This window comes from Mus caroli, chromosome 9 (assembly GCF_900094665.2).
Source record: "Mus caroli chromosome 9, CAROLI_EIJ_v1.1, whole genome shotgun sequence".
NCBI lineage: Eukaryota > Metazoa > Chordata > Mammalia > Rodentia > Muridae > Mus > Mus caroli.
Window position 1 is genome coordinate 51877936 of NC_034578.1, and position 24135 is coordinate 51902070.

General features: G+C 45.1%; 2 protein-coding genes across 5 annotated transcripts in view; one reads left to right on the top strand and one right to left on the bottom strand.

Annotated features, from left to right (window-relative positions):
• Positions 1 to 24135, top strand: part of Ube2q2 (ubiquitin conjugating enzyme E2 Q2) — a 136621-nt gene that overhangs the window by 62360 nt on the left and 50126 nt on the right. For 2 of the 4 annotated variants that reach the window (XM_021172694.2, XM_021172693.2), the window contains exon 1: positions 16802 to 17280. The exons of 1 other annotated variant lie outside the window; for it this stretch is intronic. In XM_021172694.2, coding sequence (XP_021028353.1) covers positions 17089 to 17280 — 192 coding nt within the window. In that variant the 5' untranslated portion in view covers positions 16802 to 17088. Of the gene's footprint in view, positions 1 to 16801; positions 17281 to 17533; positions 17856 to 24135 lie in introns of those variants that run through there. One more of the 4 variants, XM_021172695.2, reaches the window with a different exon arrangement.
• On the bottom strand, positions 15937 to 16847 carry LOC110301967. The gene has a single exon (XM_021172696.2). It carries the CDS (start codon positions 16697 to 16699, stop codon positions 16283 to 16285), a length of 417 nt encoding a protein of 138 aa, XP_021028355.1. The 5' UTR covers positions 16700 to 16847; the 3' UTR covers positions 15937 to 16282.

The window sequence follows — 24135 nt, forward strand, 5'->3', positions numbered from 1 at the left end:
TTCTGGAGGTGTGGCCTTGTTGGAAGAAGTATGTCCAGCAGGTGGGCTTTGAGGTTTCAGATTCTCAAGCCAGGCCCAGTCAGTCTTCCTGCTGCCTGCTGGTCCAGATGTAGAACTCTCAGCTACCTCTCCAGCACCATGTCTGCCTGCATGCTTCTATGCTTCCTGCCACAATGACAATGACAATGACCTCTGAACTTTAAGGCAGCCCCAACTAAATGGTTTCCTTCATAAGAGTTGCCTTGGTCATGGTGTCTCCTCACAGCAATGGAAACCCTAAGGTTTGATGGGAGGCTAGAACTAGGGCAGTAGAAACAGGCAGATTCCTAGGGCTAGGCAGTGAGCTCCAGGCCAGTGTGAGACCCTGTCAAGAAAATCACGGTGTACCGAGAGAGAGAGAGAGAGAGAGAGAGAGAGAGAGAGAGAGAGAGAGAGAACATATGGAGCTGGACTGCATAGGCTCCAAGCCTAGTTATAGCTGGGTGAATGCAGGCTGTTCCCCCAAACTTTCTGTGCCTCAGTTTACCCATATAAAGTTGGAACAAGCACAACCTCTCTTCTGAAGCACTACTGGGAGTACTGAAGGACTAGTTTATATTCTGAGAGCCCAGACTTTCTATGCTACTGTCACCACAGTTACAGCAGCCAGACTGCTCTGCCCTTGACTTTTCCTCTGGCTTTGCATTGGAGTTAAGTCGTCCTCAGTTACTCCTTGTGTAGCTCAAATTTTATATTTGGTTAATTCCAGGATACAGTAAAATTTCAAGCCCCAAACCAAGGTGTCCCATGAATGGACCAGACTTTCCCCTTCAGTCATTTGGCTTCTATGGCTCTGTATAGGACACTCCCTTTGCTGACAGCCCTGCCCCCACTCTGCCCAGCTTATCTCCTGGCCACTGTTCCTCTTTCTTCATCTCTTAGTTCATCACGTTGCCTAGAACTTTACTGCACCTCTTGCCACCCTGCCTGAACGCCCAGGCCCGGGGAGATAGGGTTCCAGGACCTTACTGCCACCAGGTGGTCTAGTTTCCTGTTACCTACAAAATTTTTAGCACCTTGGGACACTGGCTGTGGCTTTTATGTCCTCTTAGATGTAACTACTTCTCCCATTCTCCTTCCTCTCCTCTGTCCTGGAGGCTGGCCAACTCATCTAGACTTCCTGGAACACATAACCAGAAGAAATATAACGTAGAGAGAATGTAATTATTAAAATTATTCATGTTACTCGGTGAAAGTGCACATGGTAATAACTGTGGGGACTTGCCATGACTTCACAGCTAAGACCTTGTCATTCCACAGTCACCATCATGCCAAAACTTCATGAGGTTCTATAGTTGCCCATACTAAAAGCTTGCACATGCTCTAAAAAGGCAACATGTGTATCAATACTTGACATTTTTATAATTGTTTGTTTTGTTAATTTATCTAACCTAGGTTGGAGTGACAAAACTGATAACTAAAGGGTACACACACACACACATATATATATATATGTGTGTGTATGTATATATATATATATATATATATATATATACATACACACGCACACATATTATACATACACACACATATATACACACACCTACATACATATATATATACACATATATACATACACACACACATATATATACATACACATACATACACATTCATATATATGTGGTAAGTGAAACATTTTTAAAAATTATACTGTGTTAAGAAGGTACGCTGACCCTGTCCTGGTTAGTTTTTTGGTCAACTTGACACAAGCCAGACTTATCCGGGAAAAGAGAATTTCAGTTGAGAAAACACCTCCATTGGCCTGTAAGCATGTCTTTAGGCATTTTTTTAATTGATGTGGGAGGGCCCAGCCTACTGTGGGTGGTACCAACCCTAGCAGGTTCTATAAGAAAGCAAGCTGAGCAGTGTACAGAGCAAGCCGGAGAGCAGTGATCCTTCATGGTCTCTGCTTCAGCTCTTGCCTCTGTGTTCCTGCCCTGGATACCTTCTTTGGCTTCCCTCAGTGATGGTTATAAACCGTAAGTGGAGATAAGCCCTTTCCTCCCCAATAAATACCATGCTTTTGGGCATGGTATTTATCACAGCAACAGAAAGAAAATGAAAACAGGCATTCGTGGAAGATATGTCCTAAGCAATTTTAGAAAGCTTGGACTATTCGCTTTTAAATTTCTAAATGATGCAAATAATACTGCTTTCAAAATTAATCTTTAATCTCTGTCATTAGCTGAAATGAACAGTTCTTCCTGTGAAATCATAGAATTTCTGGGTCTATCCATTTCTTGTGTGACTCCCCCCCCCCCGTCCTTTGATATGAGAACCCAGTGCTTTTAAATTGAATATGTTCTATCAATTGCACAATGTGTTTGGTGTCAACTTTTTATACATGTGGCATGCCATGTCAGGACTAGCACCAACCTCTCTGGTGACTAACAGAACTATTCTACCAGCTATTTGAACTGGTAGAAGGTCTGTTTTTCAAGCTTCTAGTCTTTCCTCTTTTCCTACAAAGATCACTATTCATGCAAAACCTTAAGCCAAAAGGCAAGGTGGTCCACAACCTGGAAGTTTCGTTGCCAGATGAAACACTAAGGTTTGGTGTTATCATTCAACTCTAAGTGCAACGTTCCCTTCATCACCCAGCATCCTTCAGCATGTAAGCAAGGCAGTCTGTGCTCAGCTTCCTACGACATCACGTGAAAATGTCTCCAACTGAACACCTGAGCCAGCCTTTGTGGGTCTTTTCCCATGTCACCTATGATACCAAATGCGTGTGTGTGTGGGGGGGGGGGAGGTTTAGCACAACTTTCTCTGTGAAGGGGCCACATGCCCTCTCACCTTCTGCTGCAAGCACCTTAGTCTTTGCCTATCGTTTCTGTGGCATTATCAGACCATCTTCCCACATAGAATCCAGCTATATCAGCTGACAAGGTCATGTACTTGGATGTCTGGCAATGGCCGACTACTTACTGTGTTCTATGTGTCTGTCTTTGATTACCATCCACATCCTGTCACCCAGCTCTGCACAGCACACTTTGGATGATATCACTCTACCTGGTTCCCTTCTCCCCAGCTCCAGCCTGCATGCACTATGCCTCTCCTTTGCTCTCTCTAGGTCCCTCCTCTCCCTCATGTCACTCTTACAACCACAAAAAATGCTTTGTTATCTTTTATGGACTTCTTTTTGAAGCAAGGTCTCACTATGTAGCTTTGCCTGGCCTATAACTCATTATAGTAGATGAAGTTGAGCTCTAGTGGTAGTGCACACCTTTAATCCCAGCACTCAGGAAGCAGAGGCAGGCGGATTTCTGAGTTCGAGGCCAGCCTGGTCTACAGAGTGAGTTCCAGGACAGCCAGGGCTATACAGAGAAACCCTGCCCCGGGAAAAACAAACAAACAAACAAACAAACAAACAAACAAACAAAGAACTCTGCCTGTCTTTGCTTTCCAAGTGTTGGGATTAAAGATATTAAAGGCTGTGAGGTATATACATGCATGTGCATGCGTGTGAAAGCCAGAGGTTGGCTTCATGTGTCTTCCTCTGTCACCTTTTACATCACCATCATCATCGCCATCACCATCACCACCATCATCATCTTTTTTGAGACACCCTCTCTTACTGAATTTGTAACTTGACAATTTGGCTAGACTGACTGGCCAGCAAGGCCTTGGTGTTCCTCCTGTCTCCACCCCCCCAGTGCTGGGACTACAGATGCACACTGTCACACTCAGCTTTTCATGTGGTTGCTGGCAATTCACACTCACGTCTTCATGTTTGCCTGGCTAGTTAGCTGATTCTCCAGTTCTCCATAATTTTACCTTAGGTTTTTAGTAAAGATCTTGAATTATTCTAAGATTGGCATCTTTGTTCTCTTTGAACATGCCTTTGATAAAACCTCCCAGTGTAGCACTTTAGTCATCCCAGAGAAGACAGAAGATACATGTTAACTGGATAAATAACAGTTATCTGTTTTGAAGGAAGTCAAATGAAGAAAGAGCAGACAAATCTAGGGACTTCCAAGATGTCCTGTTCGCTCTGAATCTGGAGTCCTTGGCAGAGATATTACTGCCTTGTGTAATGCTGTTGTGTAAGTTGGAATAAGGCTCAGGCATTAGAAGGACACAGCCCCTCCGAATCATAGGGCTTGAGGTATGGGCTCCCCAATCCAGGAATTCCTTGCTTAAACAATGCATGCAGTCTTGGGTCATTCCATCTTAGATGGTGATGTGTTACATGGGATTTTCTGAGGCAGCCTTCTGCCACCCGAAATTTGTGGGAAAATGTTATTCTTGTTTGCAGGGTGAGCTTTTCCCACACATTTTCTCTTTGGCTTCCTGGGTAGAAGAGGAGAGTCCTTACTGCCATTGTGAGCAAGTAGTAATGTAGTTTGAAGGATCACAGCAGTTCTGGGAGAAATGCTTCTGTTATGAATATAATTGTGTCGTCTCTGGGAGGCTCGCTGCCTCTCTGTGACTGAGAGCAACCCTGGGGAGCGGATGGGGTGGGGAGGAGGCACTGGGAACAATTTCTCTCTGGCTGGAGCTCTGCATCACTCCCACAGTGGTGCACTGATCTCAGAAGTGGGCTAGGAAGACAGGAGGAGGAGAGAGGTGTGAGGAAACCAAACAACTGTCAGTAACTTGTGATTCAGACCTTCCAGTTGTAGCGGGAGTGATTTGAGTTGACACGAATTCCCAGAATGCCTGACACACCCACAAGCAAGCGGGCCCCAACCCATCCCAGGAACCTTCTGTCAGCCAGCTGAGAGCTTGTGTAGCTTCTCTCATGTTCTGCTCTACAACAGCATGTCTCCACGAGATCATTAGTGAGAGTTTGTTCCTGTGGAAAATGGTCAGGAGGCTTGCCTGAGATTAACCCCTTAATTTTCAATGGGGAAGGTTGTTTCAGGAGAACTGGTGTCCTGTCTTTGCTGGAAGCTTGACACACCTTAGCTTCTCTTATTTCTTAAATTGCTCAAGCAGATTGGTCAGCGGTTGGCTTGGTGGCAATGATAGGAATATTTACTTTGTAAGTCTGGGAGGACACTGGAAGGTCTGGAGAAACACCTTTCCCTGCGGCTGCTGGAGTCAGCACTAGAAAGGAGCACTCTCCACATCTGGAAAGCTAAATGTCTTACTGCTGAAGATTACCCAGGAAATGATAAAGTCAGGGTTAGAGTCCATGTTGGATGGCTGCTAGTCCCGTGTAACTTTCAGTATGCTCTGTGCCACACAGCATAAATGTCTCTCCAATCATCCATTTGTTCATTTATTCATTCACTCATTAACTCCATATTTGTTGAACAATATTAGCTGGCCCTATGATATGAGCATATAGATCTAGAGCCATAAATGAGATAGACATGATGTTTAAGTGCCATAAGACACATTAATTGGGGAATTATCCAACAAACGATGGCAAATGTGGCTCCTTGCAAGAATCCGAGGGGGCCAAAGATACTGGTGAGTACTAACCTGGCCCTGTTGTTGTTGTTGTTCTTCTCCTCCTCCTCGTCAAGGTGATACAAGCTAGTTATATGGAAAGACAGCCTCAATTGGGAAAATGCCTCCATAAGATTGCCTGGAGGCAAGTTTGTAGCACATTTTCTTGAGTCCTGATAGATGTGGGAGGAGCCAGCTTGCTGGGGCTGGAGCCTGGGTTGTGTAAGAATACAGGCTGATCCAGGTTATAGTTGCACACTCATGCTTTTCATCCCAGGAGGCAGAGGCAGGCAGATCTCTGTGAGTTCAAGGACAGCCTGGTATTTTCAGAGTGAGTAGAAAGGTCAGTGCTAGCTACATGTGGGACTTGTTTGGAAAAAACCAAACAAAACAGAGAGGATTGGCAAGAGAGAGCCATGGGGAACAAGGCAGAAAGCACTGTTGTTTTACAGACCAGTTCTTGCCTCTAGGTTCCTGCCTTGGCTTCCCCCATGATAGGCTGTAACCTGTAAGTCACAACAAAAAACAACAAAACAACCACAAAAACCTGCTATCTTAATGGCCAGCAAGCCCCAGGACTCCAACTGTCTCTGTCTCCCCAGAGCTGGACTTACAGGAGTCTGCCACCTTACCTGGCTTGCTTGTGTGTTTGTTTTTGTTTTGTTGTTTTGTTTTGTGTTTTGAGACAAGGTTTCTCTGTGTAGTCCTGGCTGTTCTGGGACTCGATTTGTAGACCAGGCTGGCCTCAGCTCACATATATATACTTGCCTCTGCCTCCCATGCCATCACACATGGGTTCTTGTATCAAACTCAGGTCTGCATGTTTTTACAGCTGTTATCAGGTTTGAATGCTTTTATCAGCCTTGACTGGCTGAGTTATTTTCCCAGCTCCTCCCATCCCAGTCTTCTTTTGAGTGTTTTGTGTGGAACAGCTCAGAAGTCAAAAAAGAAACATTGTAATCTGTTCTAGCCAACACGTGAGACAGGCCCCTGCCCTCCTTCCACTTCTTAGGACATTTATTACAAACGGAAATATTTTCTATGTCTTTGGTGTGTGTGTGTGTGTGTCCCCATCAACGCATAGTGTTTTGCTCAAGGACCCAAAAACCATTCCTTTGAAATGTATCCATCAGAATGGACAGGGAAAAGTGGATCCTAACTTTGCAAGCGGCACGCATCCCTGCAGCCCTCAGCAAGCTCTTCCCCTAGGACCAGTTCACTCCCCTTATCCTCCTTCTTAACGTGGCCGGTCACCAGTGCACACACTGGAATGGAGTTCGGTCCTTTCCCCTGTTGTCAGAAGTTACTGAATGAAAAATCTGTTCTCCTCACTTTAACTACTGTCTGGCTTTATTTAATCACTGTCAGAACCTTCCCCAGATACAAAGATTATTTAAAGAATGGTTGGCAGCCGTGAGTGATGCAAACATCAGTAACAGGTTTATTTGTTCTTTTTTTCTCTTTTATTTTCCCTTTGTGACTTGTCTCTTTCCAGGAAGGACACAGTCCAGAAAGAGTAATACAATAAGGCCCAATGGGAAGCCAACTGTCCTGAGAGGGAGTCTGTTGGTTAGGGAATATGCTGAGAACAAAGCACCTAAAATAGAGTACTGACATTCGAGAGCTTCTTTCTCTCTTACAGAGTAGGTAGGAGGTGAGTTCAGCAGGAGAAGGGCAGCTATGAGCCCACTCTGCCACCATGGAAGTGATAACGTCTTTTCCAGGTGTACCCCCTTGTCCGCATCTTAGCTATTGGGCCCCACTGACAGTGTAGGCTCACACCTTTAACCCCAGCACTCAGGAGTCAGAGGCATGTAGATCTCTGTGAATTTGAGGCCAACGTGGTCTACAGAGTGAGTTCCAGGACAGTCAGGGCTACACAGAGAAACCCTGTCTCAAAAACAAAACAAAACAAAACCCCAACCAACTAACAAACCAACAAACAATCTCCTCAAAAGGGAAAACCAGGTGCAATTGGCATAGTGAATATCCAAAACAAAACAGAAGTATCCTGGGGGAGGGGGAATGAAATCGGGATCCTAAGGCATTCTAGAATATTACCAGTTTTATCAGAGAGCCCATGTATTTGGAATCCTTGTCCAATGGCTTACTTCTGGGACAGTGCTGACTAAGACCAAATCTGGGATCCTTTGAAATTCAGAGGGAAACGACACCACATAACTGTTGCATTTAGAAAGTAGAAGAGAAGTCAGTTCTTCAACCGAGGCAAAGTATTTCTTCCTGGCCTTCTCTGTTCTCTGCCAGGAAGCACTACTAACTACCAGGCATGCCCTCTGTCCAGCTCCTGTGGCACTTACCTTTGCTCTGCTTTCACACCTGTGGGCTCCTTGACCGTTTTGACCCTTTGAGCTAGCAAGCTCCCTCACACATTCTTGGAACTAAGCATGTCTGGATGGTGGAAAATATGAATTCTGTCCAAGACCTCTTGACACACAAAGAAATCAAGTATCAGAGAATGTGACTGGCCACATGTTCCCGGGAGAGTAACCCGGAAGCCAGCTCAGTGCCATTCTGGTATTCTGCCACGAGCAGATCTTGTTTTACCCTCTGAGTGGAGCTCCAGGCTTTTAGCTGGAGCGTGTTTGTAACTGGTAAAGAGGCCTCCACCCTGAGTGGGCTATGTTGTCTACCCTTGGCCATGAGATTTGAAGGACTGTGCTCATCACTATTTACACTATTTAATTTTTCATACCTTGTAAGATGAGACCTAAATGTAACCAGGGAGATAATCTATTGATTTCAGGCTATTCAGAATCCTATAATGCATTCATTGATTATGGAAAATGCAAACAGAATCAAGCTCTTGTTTCCATGAATTTCTCTTGGAAATCACACCCCTTGATGACCCGAATCTGATCCCAGAGGAGGAAGACCCCCTAAGCCAAAGTGAGAGCACCAAGACCCTTACTCAGCTTGGTCTGGGGAGAAGGATTTTTTTTCTGAAACAGGGAAACACTTAACATTTGTGAAGCATCAGTGAATTGGCTGTTTGTCTAGGAGCCTGGAGTTCAGGTGTTTGTAAATCAAGCTCTGAATCACTTCTATTTCAAGAGTCCTTTTGTGATTAGAAAACAGATCAAATCAAACCAGGAGCTGGGGAAGTAGCTCAGTGAGAGTCAGGGGCTCACAGTGTAAACATGAGCTCCCGATTTGATCCCCAGCAGTCACATAAAAAAAGATGCCTGTAGTGGTACAAGCCTATAACCCCAAGCAGGGAGGGGGATGTGGGAAGATCTCCCAGCTTTGCTGACCAGCCAGTTCAGCTCAAACTCCGAGCTTCAGGCTCAGTGAGAAACCTAAAATACAAACAAACAAAAATAAAAAGTTGGGGCTGGGAGGTTGGACAGTGACAGAGTGCTTGCCTAGCAACTTATGAGGTCCTGGGTTCAAACCCTAGCAAACCAAACAGATATGTACTGACTTTTTAATTTTTCTTTTCAAAATTCTTCCATGACTGACATCTCTCTATCTTAAATATGTAGAGACTAGTTTAAAATTATGTATTTAGGCTACTGACATGTATCTATTCAATACCAAGATTTTGGAAAATATAAATAAGCAGATAGAAAATTGAAATAGTCTCAAGTCACTGCCAGGAAATGTTCATTATTAATGTGATGGTGCAACCTTCCAGGTACTTATACAGCGTGGTTAAAGGCCCTCAGTTATTCCACTGGGTAGTCCAAAATGTTTGAAATGTCCAGTTCTAAGACGTGGAATCCTATTTTGTCTTTTACAATGATAAAAGTACTTTTCTGTGCACAGACATACATATTTTGTGTGTGTTTTATATGTGTATGCTTGCGTGCACGCATGCATGCGCACGCACACACACACACACATACACACATACACACATACTCACACAGTCTCCTATATAGAGGCCAGAAGTCAGCATTGGCTGCCTTGCTGAATTGCTCTTCATGTTATTTTCTGAGACGGGGTGTCTCACTGATTCAGTTGACCTGGCTGGCCAGGAAGCCTATGATCCTTCCATCTGCCTCTCCAGGCTGATGTTATAGTTTTCTGTTACCAAGCCCAGTTTTTAATTTTTAAAAATATTCCTTGCCCTATGTTCCTAAGTGCAGGCCTGAGATACAAAGTCTCTATCCTGAGATACAAAGTCTCTATCCTGAGGCTCCCCACCCCCACCCCCACCCCCAGCACACCACAGTCAGCATCTCTTTAGTCTCCTTGGCATCACTGCTTTCCTGCCGGTCTTCCAGCCTTTTCACTATTACTCTGAATAAAACTCTTTCTGGACTATCATCATGCCTCAGATCCAGCAGTTCTGCCACAGGCACGTCCCTAGGGTTGGCAGGATACTTTCTGATCTCACTGCTGCTTGCTCTGCTTCAGCTTTTCTCACTACTGACGTGGGCTGATCCAAAGTCTCTGAGAAATTATTTTGGACTGGAGAGATGGCTCAGTGGTTAAGAGCACTAACTCCTCTCCCAGAGGTCCTGAGTTCAATTCCTAGCAACCACATGGTGGCTTATAACCATCTGTAATGGGATCTGATGCCCTCTTCTGGTGTGTCTGAGGACAGCTACAATGTACTCACACACATTAAACAAATAAATAAATTTTTTTAAAAAATTGTTTCACCAGAACATCCTCTCTCTCTCTGCCTCTCTCTCTGTCTCTGTCTCTCTCTGTGTGTGTGTGTGTGTGTGTGTGTGTGTGTGTGTGTGTGTGTGTGTATGTATGCATGTAGAGGCCAGAGGACAACTGAAGTAGAAACATAAAGGTTCTTTGGAAAGTTAGTATTTTGCTGGGGCAAACACATGAAGGAACATTTAGCTGAAGCAGACACAGGTGAAAGGATGTTTGGCTAAATCAAGCATGTGAAAGGACATGTGATGAAGGATTCTTTTCTAACAACACGCATGCATTGGTCTGCCTTATATCTCAGAGTTGAGCTGCATTTGTCGAGACTCCATAAAGAAGCATACCAAAAAACTTCTGTTAGTGCACTGCAGTTTCTTGTCGCTTCAGCAGACTCGGGTTGACTGGTAGAGTGATGTCAGCTGAGACGGACACACATGCTGAGGCAAGACACTTGGAGGACACCTGATGTTGGAGGGTATAAATAGGACTTGAAGGACAGAGGCAGAGGCTGAGCTAGGCTTGCTTACAGAGCTGGCTGTGCAACACTTGTGGGTCTTGAGTTTTTTGCTGATTTTTGCTTCCTTGAGAGAGGCATAGTTGAGAACTTCTGGTGTTCCTCTTGGTCCTTCCTGCTGACCACTGCTGAGGCTGAGTCCTATGCTAGTTAGTGCCTTGGCTGCTGATTTGTGTTTGCTATCCCAACTCTACCAAATTGGACTGCTGGTGTATCTGTGAAGTGTTTGGGCGTGGATCAACCTGCTGCCTGCTGACCTGTGAACTGAACTTCTGATTTCCAGACAACATGGACGGGAGTTGCTCCAAAGAACCTTTCTAAACAGGTCCACTACCCCCCCCATCCTTTCTTTTCCACTACCTCTGGTGGGCTACAAGGGAGGTTAAAGTGTTTAAGAACCATGATTAAAACTAAGGTTTGAAAAAATAAGATACAGACTGTGTTTTATCCCCAGAATCTATACAGAGGTTGACAAAGAGATATATATATATATATATATATATATATAATTTTTTTAATAGTCTTTCACTGGCCTGTGGCTAGCTGGTGACCCCCAGAGATCTGCTTGCCCCATTCCCCTAGTGATGAGGTTACAAGCATGTACTACTACATTTGGCTTTTAATTATTTTTAAAAATTATGATTGGGGTGGGGGGCGTTGGTTTCCTGGTTAGCTTTCTACTGCTGTGATAAAACACTATGACTAAAAGCAACTTAGGGAGGAAAGGGTTTACTTCAGTTTACAATTTCTAGTCCATTACCCATGGAAATCAGGAAAGGAAGTCAAGGCAGAATCCTGGAGGCAAGAGCTGATGCATAAGCCATGGAAGAGTGCTGCTTACTGGCTTGCTCCTCCTGCTTGCTTTATTTTCTTTTTTTTCTTTTTTCTTTTGTTTTTTTGAGACAGGGTTTCTCTGTGTATCTCTGGCTATCCTGGAACTCACTCTGTAGACCAGGCTGGTCTCGAACTCAGAAATCCACCTGCCTCTGCCTCCCAAGTGCTGGGATTAAAGGCGTGCGCCACCTCCTGCTTTCTTATACCACTTAGGATCACCAGCCTAAGGGTGGCACCATCCCTAGTGAGCTGGGCTCTCCCACATCAATCATTAGTAAAGAAAATGCCCAGGGAAATGCAAATTAAAACAACCCTGAGATTCCACCTCACACCAGTCAGAATGGCTAAGAACAAAAACTCAGGTGACAGCAGATGCTGGCGAGGATGTGGAGAAAGAGGAACAGTCCTCCATTGCTGATGGGATTAGAAGCTGGTACAACCACTCTGGAAATCAGTTTGGTGGTTCCTCAGAAAATTGGACATAGTACTACCTGAGGACCCAGCTATACCACTCCTGGGCATCTACCCAGAAGATGCTCCAACATGTAATAAGGACACATGCTCCACTATGTTCATAGCAGTTTTATTTATAATAGCCAGAAGCTGGAAAGAACCCAGATGTTCTTCAACAGAGGAATGGATACAGAAAATGTGATGCAATTACATAATGGAATACTACTCAGCTATTAAAAACTATGAATTCAGCCGGGTGGTGGTGGTGCATGCCTTTAATCCCAGCACTTGGGAGGCAGAGACAGGCGGATTTCTGAGTTCGAGGCCAGCCTGGTCTACAAAGTTCCAGGGCAGCCAGGACTACACAGAGAAACCCTGTCTAGAAAAAAACAAAAACTATGAATTCATAAAATTCTTAGGCAAATGGATAGAACTAGAAAATATCATTCTGAGTGAGGTAACCCAATTACAAAAGAACACACATGGTATGCACTCACTGATAGGTGGATAGTAGCCCAAAAGCTTGGAATACCCAAGGTACAATTCACAGACCACATAAAGCTCAAGAAGAAAGAAGAACAAAGTGTGGGTGTTTCAGTTCTTCTTAGAAGGATAATAAAATATTCACAGGAGCAAATATGGAGATAAAGTGTAGAGCAGAGACTGAAGGAAAAGCCATCCAGAGACTGTCCCACCTGGGGATTCATCCCATATACAGTTACCAAACTATTGTGGATGCAAGAAGTGCATGCTGAAAGGAGCCTGAAATGGCTGTCTCCTGAGAGGCCCTACCAGAGACTTACAAATACAGAGGCAGATGCTAGAAGCCAACCATTGGACTGAGTGCGGGGTCCCCAATAGAGGAGTTAGAAAAAGGAATGAAGGAGTTGAAGGGGTTTGCAACCCCATAGGAAGAACAATATCAACCAACCAAACCCACTGGAGCTCCTAGGGACTAAGCCATCAACAAAGGAGTATTCCAGCTGCATATGTAGCAGAAGATGGCCTTGTCATGCATCAATGGGAGGAGAGGTACTTGGTCCTATGAAGGCTTGATAGATGTCCCAGTGCAGGGGAATCAAGGGCAGGGAGGCGGGAGTGGGTGGGTGGGTGGGTGGAGGAACACTCTCATAGAAGCAGAGGATGGGATAGGGGGTTTCTGGGAGCAGGGGAAACCAGGATAGGGGATAACATTTGAAATGTAAATAAAGAAAACATCCAATAAAAAAGAAAAAGAGAAAGAAATAAAAGGAGGAAGGAAGACGGAGGAAGGAGGAAGGAGAAAGGAAAAAGAAAAAAAAGAAAATGCCCCACAGGCTTGCCCATAGGCCAACTTAGTGGGCATATTTTTCTCAAATGAGGTTCCTTCTTCTCCAAGGACTCTAGCTTGTATAAAGTTGACAAAGCAAGCAAGCAAGCAAGCAAGCAAACAAACAAATCTAGCCAGGACAAGGGGATCTGCACATGCTACTGCATGTGTGATGAGGACGGGGAAGTCAGCTTTCTCTTTCTGGTTTTACACAGGTTCTAGGAACTGAACTTGGCTTGTCTGGCTTCAAGTCCAGCGGGGGCTTTCACCTGCCGAGCCATTCTGCTGGCCAGTGCCTGGTGTTTTTCTCTGCGGGATTCTATCAAACTCAGGCCCTCATGCTTGCCAGGAGAGCACCTGATCCAGTGAGCTCTCTCCCCAGCCCCCATCAGGACATTTCCATCCCGATGCCACTATAGTTTGTTCTTATTTGTGCTTCTTCCTGTCTCCCACACAGCCCTCCTGGCCCCTCCCTCTCCCCTTTTTACTTTCGCGACACATACTTTATTACCTGCCGCCCCCATTTCAGGATTTTCCCCTCTCCTTCCCCAATCCTCCTACTTTTATGTCTTCTATTCTCCCCAGTCAGAACGACTGAGCTGGAGAACCTCACAGATGGCTATAAGCTACTCCACTGAATTAGGAGTAGGGCACTATGGAAACAGGCTGGCACTTGTCACATAAGCATGAAGACCTTAGTTTGATACCCAGAACCCATGTAAAAATCTGGGCACGTGATAGAGACAGGAGACTCCTTGGGGCTTGATGGGCAGCCAGGCAGCCTAGAAGAACCCATGTGTAAGCCCCACACCAGTGAGACACTGTATTTCAAAAAGTAAGATGGACATCTCTGAGTAATGACACCCGAGGTTGACCTCTGTGCACCACCCCCCCAATGAACACACACATACAAAATAATTTTTAAAAATTAGGGGCAGGCCAGGTTTAGAGAATCTGGGTTTATTGCCTCCCCTTGATGGCTATTTTGTTTTCTTAAACCAGGATTCATTCTTTTTGTGTAGTAATGCCAAACTAATTGTAAAACTAGTGACCCTCACCAGGTGAAACTATAGTTCCTGGCATGTATGCCAGGGCTCCAAAATTTAGTCACACATGACATCTCAGCTTGATCTATGTCCTGGCCCCTGACTGGACTGTACCCAGGAGAGATAGGTACCGGCAGGGTTCTTGAAAAGGCTCCTAAATCTTGCAAGGAGAAAAGGCTAATGTATCCTTTCTGACTCTGGATACGTCATCTATATGTGCTTACTTTCAGCCTGACACACTAATCTGAGGTTTGGATGACATTATTAAGCACCAAGCCAACCAATCCTGGAGATGGGTTTGCTTCTGGATATCTCATGACATGAAGCAATATATTTCTTTTTTGTTTATGCTATTTTTCAACCTCTCTCCTGTTATTTGCAGCATGGTACACCAGGAGACAGGGTTTTGGCTCTTTTTTTTTTTTTTTTAATGTGATAGATTAAGCTTCTTTAATTCAGATAATCTACTTATCTCTTTATGCCTCTTAGGGCTTGGTCCACTCTGATCCATTCAACAGAATAATTGTGAGATTAATACTTGTATATATCTCTAAGATATAACAGGTAAGATTAATCACAATACAGGAGCTTTTTATCATCTTATAGCATTTAGAGATAATCAACTGAGACCTGTTCCATGAGACCCAGTTCTGACCAGAATGCCCCCCCCCCTTTTTTTTTTGCCAATCTTTCTTTAGAGCAGCTATGTCTGTTAGGCTCCTGAGTACCAGGGTCCAGAAAAAGGAAATGACTGGTCACATCTGTGCTTAGGGCAGCAGTCACGCCTGTGCAGTACCTTACTTCTAGCTCAAGGCCCAGGTAGATGGTGCTGCAACTATAAATCTCCATTAAGTACAAGGTTTATTGGTGAAAGTATTTTTCTGGAAAGATAAGTTGCAACTTTTCTTGGGTTCTCAGTGGAATCTGGGCCCCTTCTGAAAGCTAAGACGCACCATAACATGGTACCTCACAAATGAAAAAACAAAGCAAAACAAACAAACAAAAAACCACCAAAAAACCCCAACAACAAAAACCCCAAACAATGTCTCCCTGTGTTGTTCTGTTGTAACTTTAGGAGGTCAGAATCAGGAGACATTTAGGCAGCACTGCTAGGTACCTCAAGGGTGAAAGGGAGAAAGCAGGTCCCCTCACAGAATATAAGAATTTCAAAGCCTAGTGGTATACGCCTTTAATCCTAGCACTCAAGAGACAGAGGCAGCTGGAGCTCTGTGAGTTTAAGGCCATCCTGGTCTACAGAGTGAGTTCAAGGACAGCCACTGCTACATGGTGAGCCTATTTCCAAAAACAAACGAAATCATTCCTTGTCTGGCGGTGGTGCAGGCCTTTAACCTTAGCATTCGGAAGGCAGACAGTCTGATCTCTGTGAGTTTGAGGCCAGACTGGTCTACACAGAGTGAGTTTTAGGACAGCCAGGGCTACATAGTGAAACCCTGTCTCAAAAACAAACCAATAATAATAAAAAAAGAATTTCAAGATGGTGACAGCAGGGCACTAAATCAGGCCCGGGAGCCTTACTAAGCTCGGAACCCTGGGTACTACATAGGTGACATGTCTAGGAAGTTGGTCCTGCCTCTGGAACACATGACTAAATCTACTATTAACTTTCCTTCCCAATTATTAGACTGCAATGTAGTCCTCTAGTTATTTGTGAACGAACCTAGGTTATGCCAGAATTGTGTTAAGTGTTGGGGAATCAGGTAAGAGCAAGAATTTATTAAATGACACAGGTGTCATTAGGCTTTTCCTCCCCTCAATCCTGGGGATGCTTCTCTGAATTAGATTTCAGGGTTAAGCAGAGACAACAGAAGCAGTAAGTTAACCTAGGAATGGGATACATGGTATCTACATGGTTACTTTAGTTGGTCAGGAAGGATCAGTCTGACACATTTGAGATGTGACTTCAACAAACATGGTCCATTCTGGGAAGTCCAGCAGAAACTCAGGACGCAGAGTATCCACATTAGCTCGCGCACATAAATGTTTACGGGAAAGATTGAAATGATGGGAAGAAGCTGGCAGGCTCCATCATTGTCAAATTCGCAAATGGGAGCGAAGGAGGGAGTACAAGTCTGGTGAGAAGGACCTTTCGGGAGCCACACTTAGAAAAGTGGTGGGTGGTTCAGCGCAGAGCGAGAGCAACATCCGTGAAGCTGCTAGGCGCACACCTTTCATATCCCCATCCCGGCCGCGCCCAGGCCAGGTGAGTGGGTGGCCCGTGGACAACCACGCGGAGGAGCAACCTCCAGGGGCCCGCGCGCTTCCTACCCGAGCCGACGTGGCCGGCGCGATAGGCCGCGCACGTGTCTGGCCAGAGGCCCCGGTGCAGCGCAGAGGCGCGCAGGGGGGCTCAGGTCCATCCTCCTGCGGTGCCGCCGGTCCAAATCCTCCGGGCGAGCGGCGGGTGCTGGGCGCGGAGCCCCGGCGTGGGGCGGAAGGGGGCTGGGTCATGAGAGGAGGGGGCGGTCGGGAGCGCGCGCGGAGCTCGCGGGCGCGCGCCGGGGCGGGGGCAGCCCTCTCCCAGGCGGCGGTGGGGGCGGCGTCGCTGTTGCCCTTTTAAGCCGCGGGGCCACCGCCTCCTGCGGGTGGAGTCGGTTACAAAGGCAGAAGCCGGCCCGGCTCCGGCACGCTCGCTCGCTCGCTCGCTCGCTCACACGCCCGCCGAGGCCTCGCGCTCCTCGCCATTTTCCAGCCGCGCTCGGACGCGGGTCGCGGCAGCGGGGAGAGGCGGAGCCGCGAGAGCGCGGCCCGGGCCGGCCCCGCGGGGCGGTCGCGGCCGTGACGGCGGCTCCCGGCCCCGGCTCCCTTTCCTCACCCCTCCCGCTGGAGATGAGGGGAAGATGTCCGTGTCAGGGCTCAAGGCCGAGCTGAAGTTCCTGGCGTCCATCTTCGACAAGAACCACGAGCGATTCCGCATCGTCAGCTGGAAGCTGGACGAGCTGCACTGCCAGTTCCTGGTGCCGCCGCCGCCACCACCGCCGGGCAGCTCGCTTTCGCCGCCGCCGCCTCTCACACTCCACTGCAACATCACGGTGAGGCGCCGGGTCGTAGCCCCTCGGGGCCGGGCGGGGGCGGACCTGGGCGCCGCAGTCCCGGGACAAAGGGCGCCTGCCCGGGAGACCCCCGGTGTCCCGGGCGCGGCCGGTTGGCGGCTGGGCCCTGGGCCCGGCCGGGAGCTCGGGCTGCCTGGTCAGGAGGAGGTGGAGGCGCGTCGCAGCACGGCGCGGGCCGGCTTTGCTCTGTTGGCCCCTCGCGGCCCCCGTCGGGCCCCGAGGTCGCCATGGCCGCCCGCAGCCGGCCTGCTCTGGGGACCGCGGCTCGTCCGTGGGCTCCTGTCAGTCGCTCAGGTGGAAAGGCTCTCAAGTATCTGTTTTAGCTATTCGTTTTCCCATCGGGTTTCAAAACCCACGTCCTTGCTTGTTGAACCAGTTCTCGTTTGTGTTTTGGTCTCCGAGGACAAACGAACACTGAAAGCCTACGTATTTAAGGAAAAAGTTTAGGACGCAACCCCGGGGGATGGTGTGGAACCATCGTTTAGCCCTGACCTGGCTTTGCGCTTACATGTTTTGGAAAAGCTCATGGAACCTTCCACGCGGCAGGTGGTGTGGTGAGTGTGCAAGCTGTCCCACCTGTGCCCTGTGCGGAAGCCTGGACGTTACCAGGAGGGCAAAGGAGATGCTTCGCAGTTTATTACCGGGGAAGATCAAGTGGGATTGGAAGGCTGGAGAAACACGTGGGAAGTTACTTTTCTGCTTAAGGGAAATGCTCATTAGAAACATTCAGTTGGTAAAATGATCAGATTGTAAGTGAACTCTCTTCCCCCAGCTCCTATCGAAGTGTATTATGAGGCTGGCTGTTCATTGTGGAATTGATCTCATGTGCAGAAAATACACCTTATTACAACTGGAGTTAAGGTGGTAGTTTTTATATGGTTAAGATTCCTTCTGTTAAGTCAGCCAATAGATAATCCCAAGTGTGGTGGGAATTTCAAAGGCCTTAACTTTATGATAGTTATCAAACTCTATTGGAGAAGGTGGATGGCGTTAGTACTATTAGGTACTGCTATATCTGGCAAAAGAAAAAACTGCAGCAGTGTGCTTTAGTGAGGAGGGAATTCACTTTCTGAATATCTTGTTAAGCTGTTGTGGGTACTAGTGTTTGAGAACTTGGCAGGCCAGTGCCTATACAGAGAACTCAGACTTCTTGGAGAGTTTTATATAGCTGCGACAACTACTTTGATGCTATGAAATCTAGAGGGAGCATCTAATTTTTCGTAGGGAACTGTGTTGACTAGTTTTCTGTCAACTTGACAAGTAATAAGAGAGGGAACCTCAATTGAGAAAAATAACACCTCAAGATTGGCCTGTAGGCCAGCCTATGGGGCATTTTCTTCACTAATGATTGAGGAAGGGCTCAGCCAATTGTGGTGGTTTACCCCTGGGTATTTGGTTCTGTGGTGGTGGGTATGGGCTTTTTAATCAGAAAGGCAGAGGCAAAGGCAGGAGGGTCTCTGAGGCCAGCCTGGCCTACAGAGTGATTTCCAGGACAGCCAGAGCTATACAGAGAAATCCTGTCTTGGAAAACAACAACAAAACAAGACAAAAAAACACTCACAAAAAAACCCCACCTAAGTACGAAGTGTCCTCACCTCCTGACTTCTGCTTCAGTTCCTGCTTTGAGTCTTGCCCTGACTTACCTCAGTGATGGAGTTGTGACCTGAGAGTTGGAAGCTGAAGTTATTCTTCTCCCATCCCCCAAGCCCTTTCCCAGTTTGCTTTCAGTCAGGATGTTTTATCACAGCAATAGAAGCCCTAAGACAGGAACTGAAGGTGTGCCTCTGAGAAAGCTTTGAGTCGTTGAACGGGTGAGTACAAATTTGGAAGGCTGGCATAAGCGAGGGTGTTCCAGACCGAAGAACCTCCACCCAGATGAAATACCGACTCTTGAGAAGGATGATTTCGTAGGAGTGGACAGTTAATGCTAAGACTTGAAAAGTCCAGGCTTGTAGGCTAGTGAATATTTCCCAAATATGGAAGGCAGAAAGTAATAGTCAGTGAAAAGGATGGTAAGTAGACTGGACAGCTGGAGGGTTACTCAGGTAGAACTTGGAGGGATGGGAAGAAAAGGAACAACTGACCTGAATGATAGGACACTCAATTTGTAGACTGGGAAGCCACACCCTTATGTTGATAAGGTGAGAAATGGTGTCTGCTTTCAGAACTCCCAATTCTTTACAGTGGTGTGGTATTAGAAAATGCATGAATGTATGGTTTTGGTTATTCCCGTGAGTGTTAGGTGATGGTGTTGGTGTGCTGGCATTTATCACCAGGGGATGCAGGCAGTCAGCCATGTCAAAGAATTATCTGACCTAAAGTGCCAGCAGCATCCCATGGAGAACCATTTTGAAGACAAATAGGTCAGACAAACGATAATGCTGGTGAGGATTAGGTAGTGGCAATGGAGATGGAGTAAGAAAAGACTGATCAACTGGGTGACGGATGTGTTTACGTGTGTTAGTGCAGTGGTGCTGCTAGTAGACATTGTCACAGTTGACCTACTAATGACTGTGACCAGGCACTATCAGAAGACAATTACAAATTCCCTAGGTGTGTATGTTAGCTTTAGTGTGGAAAACTAACAAATATACAGAGCTGAACAGAGAGACATTGTGCACCCAGGCTCAGCTATGATAAACTTTTGGCCAATCATGTATATGCCTATTGGATTAATTTGAAGTGTAGTCTAGACATACAATTTTTTCTATAAAGATTTCAGTATGTGAGTATAAAAGGTATACTTTTAAAATATGTTTTGATAATGTATAGGGCCTGCTTTTATAGGTGTAATTTGCTCAGAAGGGAAAAATGTTGGAATTGAAATACAAGTGCCTGGTCTACTAGGTTTGTGACCTGCTATTTTGCACAAAGTTGTAGGTCATTAGTGTAGTGGGCTTGAGTTGTTCTTGAACTTGTCCTCTTTATATAGCAGTATTTATTAAGCTCTCTGTACACCAGGTTTCCAAGCTCCCAAGCAGCATGTGAATGGCATCGTACTTGTGGACCAGTTTCTGAATAGTCCTCTGAGGACCCTGCTCACTTTCTTCCTAACCTTCTCTATCAGCTGTTCTTCCTCAGTGGGACAAGCTCCTACCTCTCGCCTCTGCCCTGTCCCAGCCTGCCTTTTCCATGGTTGATTGCCTCTTAAGATGTTCTGTGTCACGCGCAGTTCATAATATTTCCCCTTTTTCCTTTTAGTTCTTGTGATTTCTGCTTTTTTTTCTTCCATGTTCACTCATAATTCTGATTATCTTTTCTCCAAGTTGTAATGGTGGTAGAATATTGTATAATTATAAATTTGTGCCTTATATTTTCTTTCAGTCCGTATTTGTTCTATTGACTATATGGCTGTTGTAATTATATTTGAAGGGAAATTTTCCTGCCTTGAAAGATAGCTGGTAAGAATTTCTCAGACGTGGGGGGCTGGTGAGATGGCTCAACGGTTAAGAGTGCTGACTGCTCTTCCAAATGTCCCGAGTTCAAATCCCAGCAACCACATGGTGGCTCACAACCATCCGTAACGAGATCTGACTGACGCCCTCTTCTGGTGTGTCTGAAGACAACTACAGTGTACTTACATATAATAAATAAATAAATCTTAAAAAAAAAAAAAGAATTTCTCAGACAGTATCATGGGCAGTAAAGAGATACTTAAAAGGTCATTGTAGATTTGATAGGACATCTGTAGGAAGACCAGTGTCAGAATTAAAACCACAACATGAGTGTCTGCTTTCCTGGGCCAGGGAAAGTGGGCTGGTTTGGTTTATTTTTTCCATCCTGTTTTATAAATTTGTCGTACTCTCGAATATGAAGCTCACAGAGTATTTATTTCTTGTTTTCTGTGGACTCATGAAAGATCTGTTATATAAACTTACGCATTGCTTTTTCCATTTCAGTAAACAGGTCTGGTTGCCAGTCTTCACTAACATCCAGTTGTTATAATCACACTCCCAAGCAAAGCAGCTTATTTTAATAACCAGTATGGCCATTTTGGGAGCTAATGTGTGGCTTTTTTTTTAGTCATTTAAAAACACTTAAGGTAGCATTACTCCTTTTTTGGGGGTGGGGGACGGTATGTTGAGATAGGATCTCTCTGTATTGCCTTGGCTGGCTTGGAGCTTACTCTGCAGACCAAGCCGGCCCTGAAACTTCATGAGTATCCTCAGAGTGCTGGGAGTGTCTGGCTCCATTTCGTCTTGTATAGACTTGTTGGAATTTTAGGAGAGAGTGTGTGTGTGCATGTTCATGTGGGTATATGTGTTTGTGGGTACAGGTAGAGGTCAGAAGTCAGCTTTGGGTGGTCTTTTTCAGGAGCTGTCTACCTTTTTTTCTTTGAGAAAGGGTGTTTCATTGGCCTGGGGCTTATCAATTAGGTTAGGTGGATAGCCAGTGGGCCCAGGCATCTGCCTGCCATTACCTCCTTGCTACTTGGCTTAACAGAGTGTGCCACCATGCCTGGCTTTCTTTCTATTTTAAACATGGATTCTGAAAAACAAGCTCAGGTTGTCAGGCTTGTGTAGTAAGCACTTTATAGTCTGAGCTATCCCCCATCCTTGCTTTTTTTTGTTCTCTCTCTCTCTTTCTCCTCTCTCTGTCTCTGTCTCTCTCTCTTGCACACGCGCGCTCGCACACACACACACACACACACACACACACACACACACACACACATGTTTATAAGAAGACCAGAGACCAACCTTGAGTGTTATACTTAGGAGTTGTATACCTTGTGTTTTAAATTTTTTTATTTAGTTTTGCTGGTGTGCGTACATGTTCATCATATAGTTAGGCATCAGCCATGGTGTGTGTGTATAGGTCAGAGGTCAGTCTCCACTATTCTTGTCTTCTGCTTTTTTGAGGCAAGGTCTCATTGTTTTCATTTATTTGACCAGTTAATAATACAGGGTCAGATTCCATGTGGTTGTCTGTCCTTCTCCATCTCCATTTTAATGCATTTAAGGTCTTTTACCTTTTTTAAATTTTTTTTAAAGAATATTTTCACTACTGTAAGGCCAGATAATTTAGCTGGCTAGTCACTGTCTCCCCAGCATTGGGACTATATAAATGTACCACTATATTGGCTTTCTGTGCATTCTGAGACTCAAAATCAGGCTCTTGTGCTTTTTGCAAACTTTACCAACTGAGCTGCCCATTCCCCCCCCCCCCCCCCCCCCCCCCCCCCCGGAGTTCTCCCCCACCTATTTTATGAGAGAGGCTAGCCTTGAACTTACTTTGTAAATGAAACTCCTGATCCTCCTGTCTCCCCTCTGTGTTCTCTATCACATATCCAGGAACACCTGGAAACTCTTGGTACTAAGTTGCTGTTTTAGAGTTAAAACAAAAAACAAGAAACAAAAAAACTCCCACAGGAAGTATAAATTGGTATTAAATTGAAACTTTATTCTTTGTTACTTGTATACATAAATTATTTCTTAATGAATGATTGTCAGGCTAGTTTTGATGAAATACTTTTTGTTTAGCTAATTTCTATTCTTTGTTACTAAAAACACCTTCCCCCAACAGCAAGCTACTAAATTAATAAATATTAGCACTGAATCTGGGAGGGAGAGCTTTAAGCATTACTTAATATTTAGGATCTTAAATCATTTCTTTTATTGTTTCTTCATAAAACAGTCTCCCTTTGCCCTGGGATGTATTGGAAAGCTTCTTGTCAACAGTATTGTACTAAAGTGTACAAATGGGAAAGTGATAACCTTTACTTTAAAAATACTCTGAGCTGGGTAGTTCAGTGGTAGAGTACTCCACTTAGCCTAGTGTGTGCAAGATCCAGCTACAAAGGAAGGAAATAAATTATCTGCTTTGTAACATCTTTTCTTGGCAAATAAGGCAATGCTGTTAACTTCATGCTTTGCTTTTCTAGTCTGTGTACTGATACAAAGTCATTTGGCTGAAGTTGTACAAAGGAAATTATGAACAAAATGATCACAGAGCCTAAGGATCTTTGTTTAGCTTATTCTCCAGTGACAGCTTACCTTTCCAAATTGAATTCATGGAGAAGCTGTTGGAAGTATCAGCACTGTTGTGTTAAGCTCCTAAATGGTACTTTCAGACCAGAAAGACTCATTGTTTTCATTTATTTGACCAGCTAATAATACAGGGTCGGATTCCATGTGGTTGTCTGTCCTTCTCCATCTCCATTTTAATGCACTTTCTTGAGAGAAATGGGATTATGAAGAGGCTTGGGTTTCCTTTTTATGAATGATGGTATGGTATACCTTAGTAAGTTTTTGGTGGTGTCTGCAGGGTGGGAGTGTTAAACTTAGACCTGGCAAGGAGTAGTAGTGTTGGATAAGTGTCAGGTAATCGAGGGAGGGAGTAGAGACAGAATGCCAACTATAAAACATTACAGGAGAGAAACACAACAAGGCTTGCCCTTACCCCAAGGCTTTTGTAATAGTGGTCTCTAATAGCTTCTAAAGATAATTATGAAAAACAATGGCTAATCAGAGCTACAGAAATCATCCAGGGGAATTTGCAGCCTAGTTGATTCAGATCAATTTCATTATTTTATCTGCCTTAGTTCATTTTAGAAAGATATTCTGAGTATATGTAATTTGTTCTCTACCTTAGCTAGTTAAGCTAACTTTTAGAACATGATGCATAGTTTGTGTTGAAAGTTTTTTCCAGTTAGTGTGGTGGTATGTATTTTGTAATATTGAGAACAAAACATTGTTGCGAGAAATTTAGAAACCAGAGAAGCAAAACAAAACAACACAACCTCTCTAATTATACTACTCACTGCTATAAATTTTGGATTAGTATCTGTGATGGTTTGTATATCCTTGGACCAGGGAGTGGCACCATCTGAAG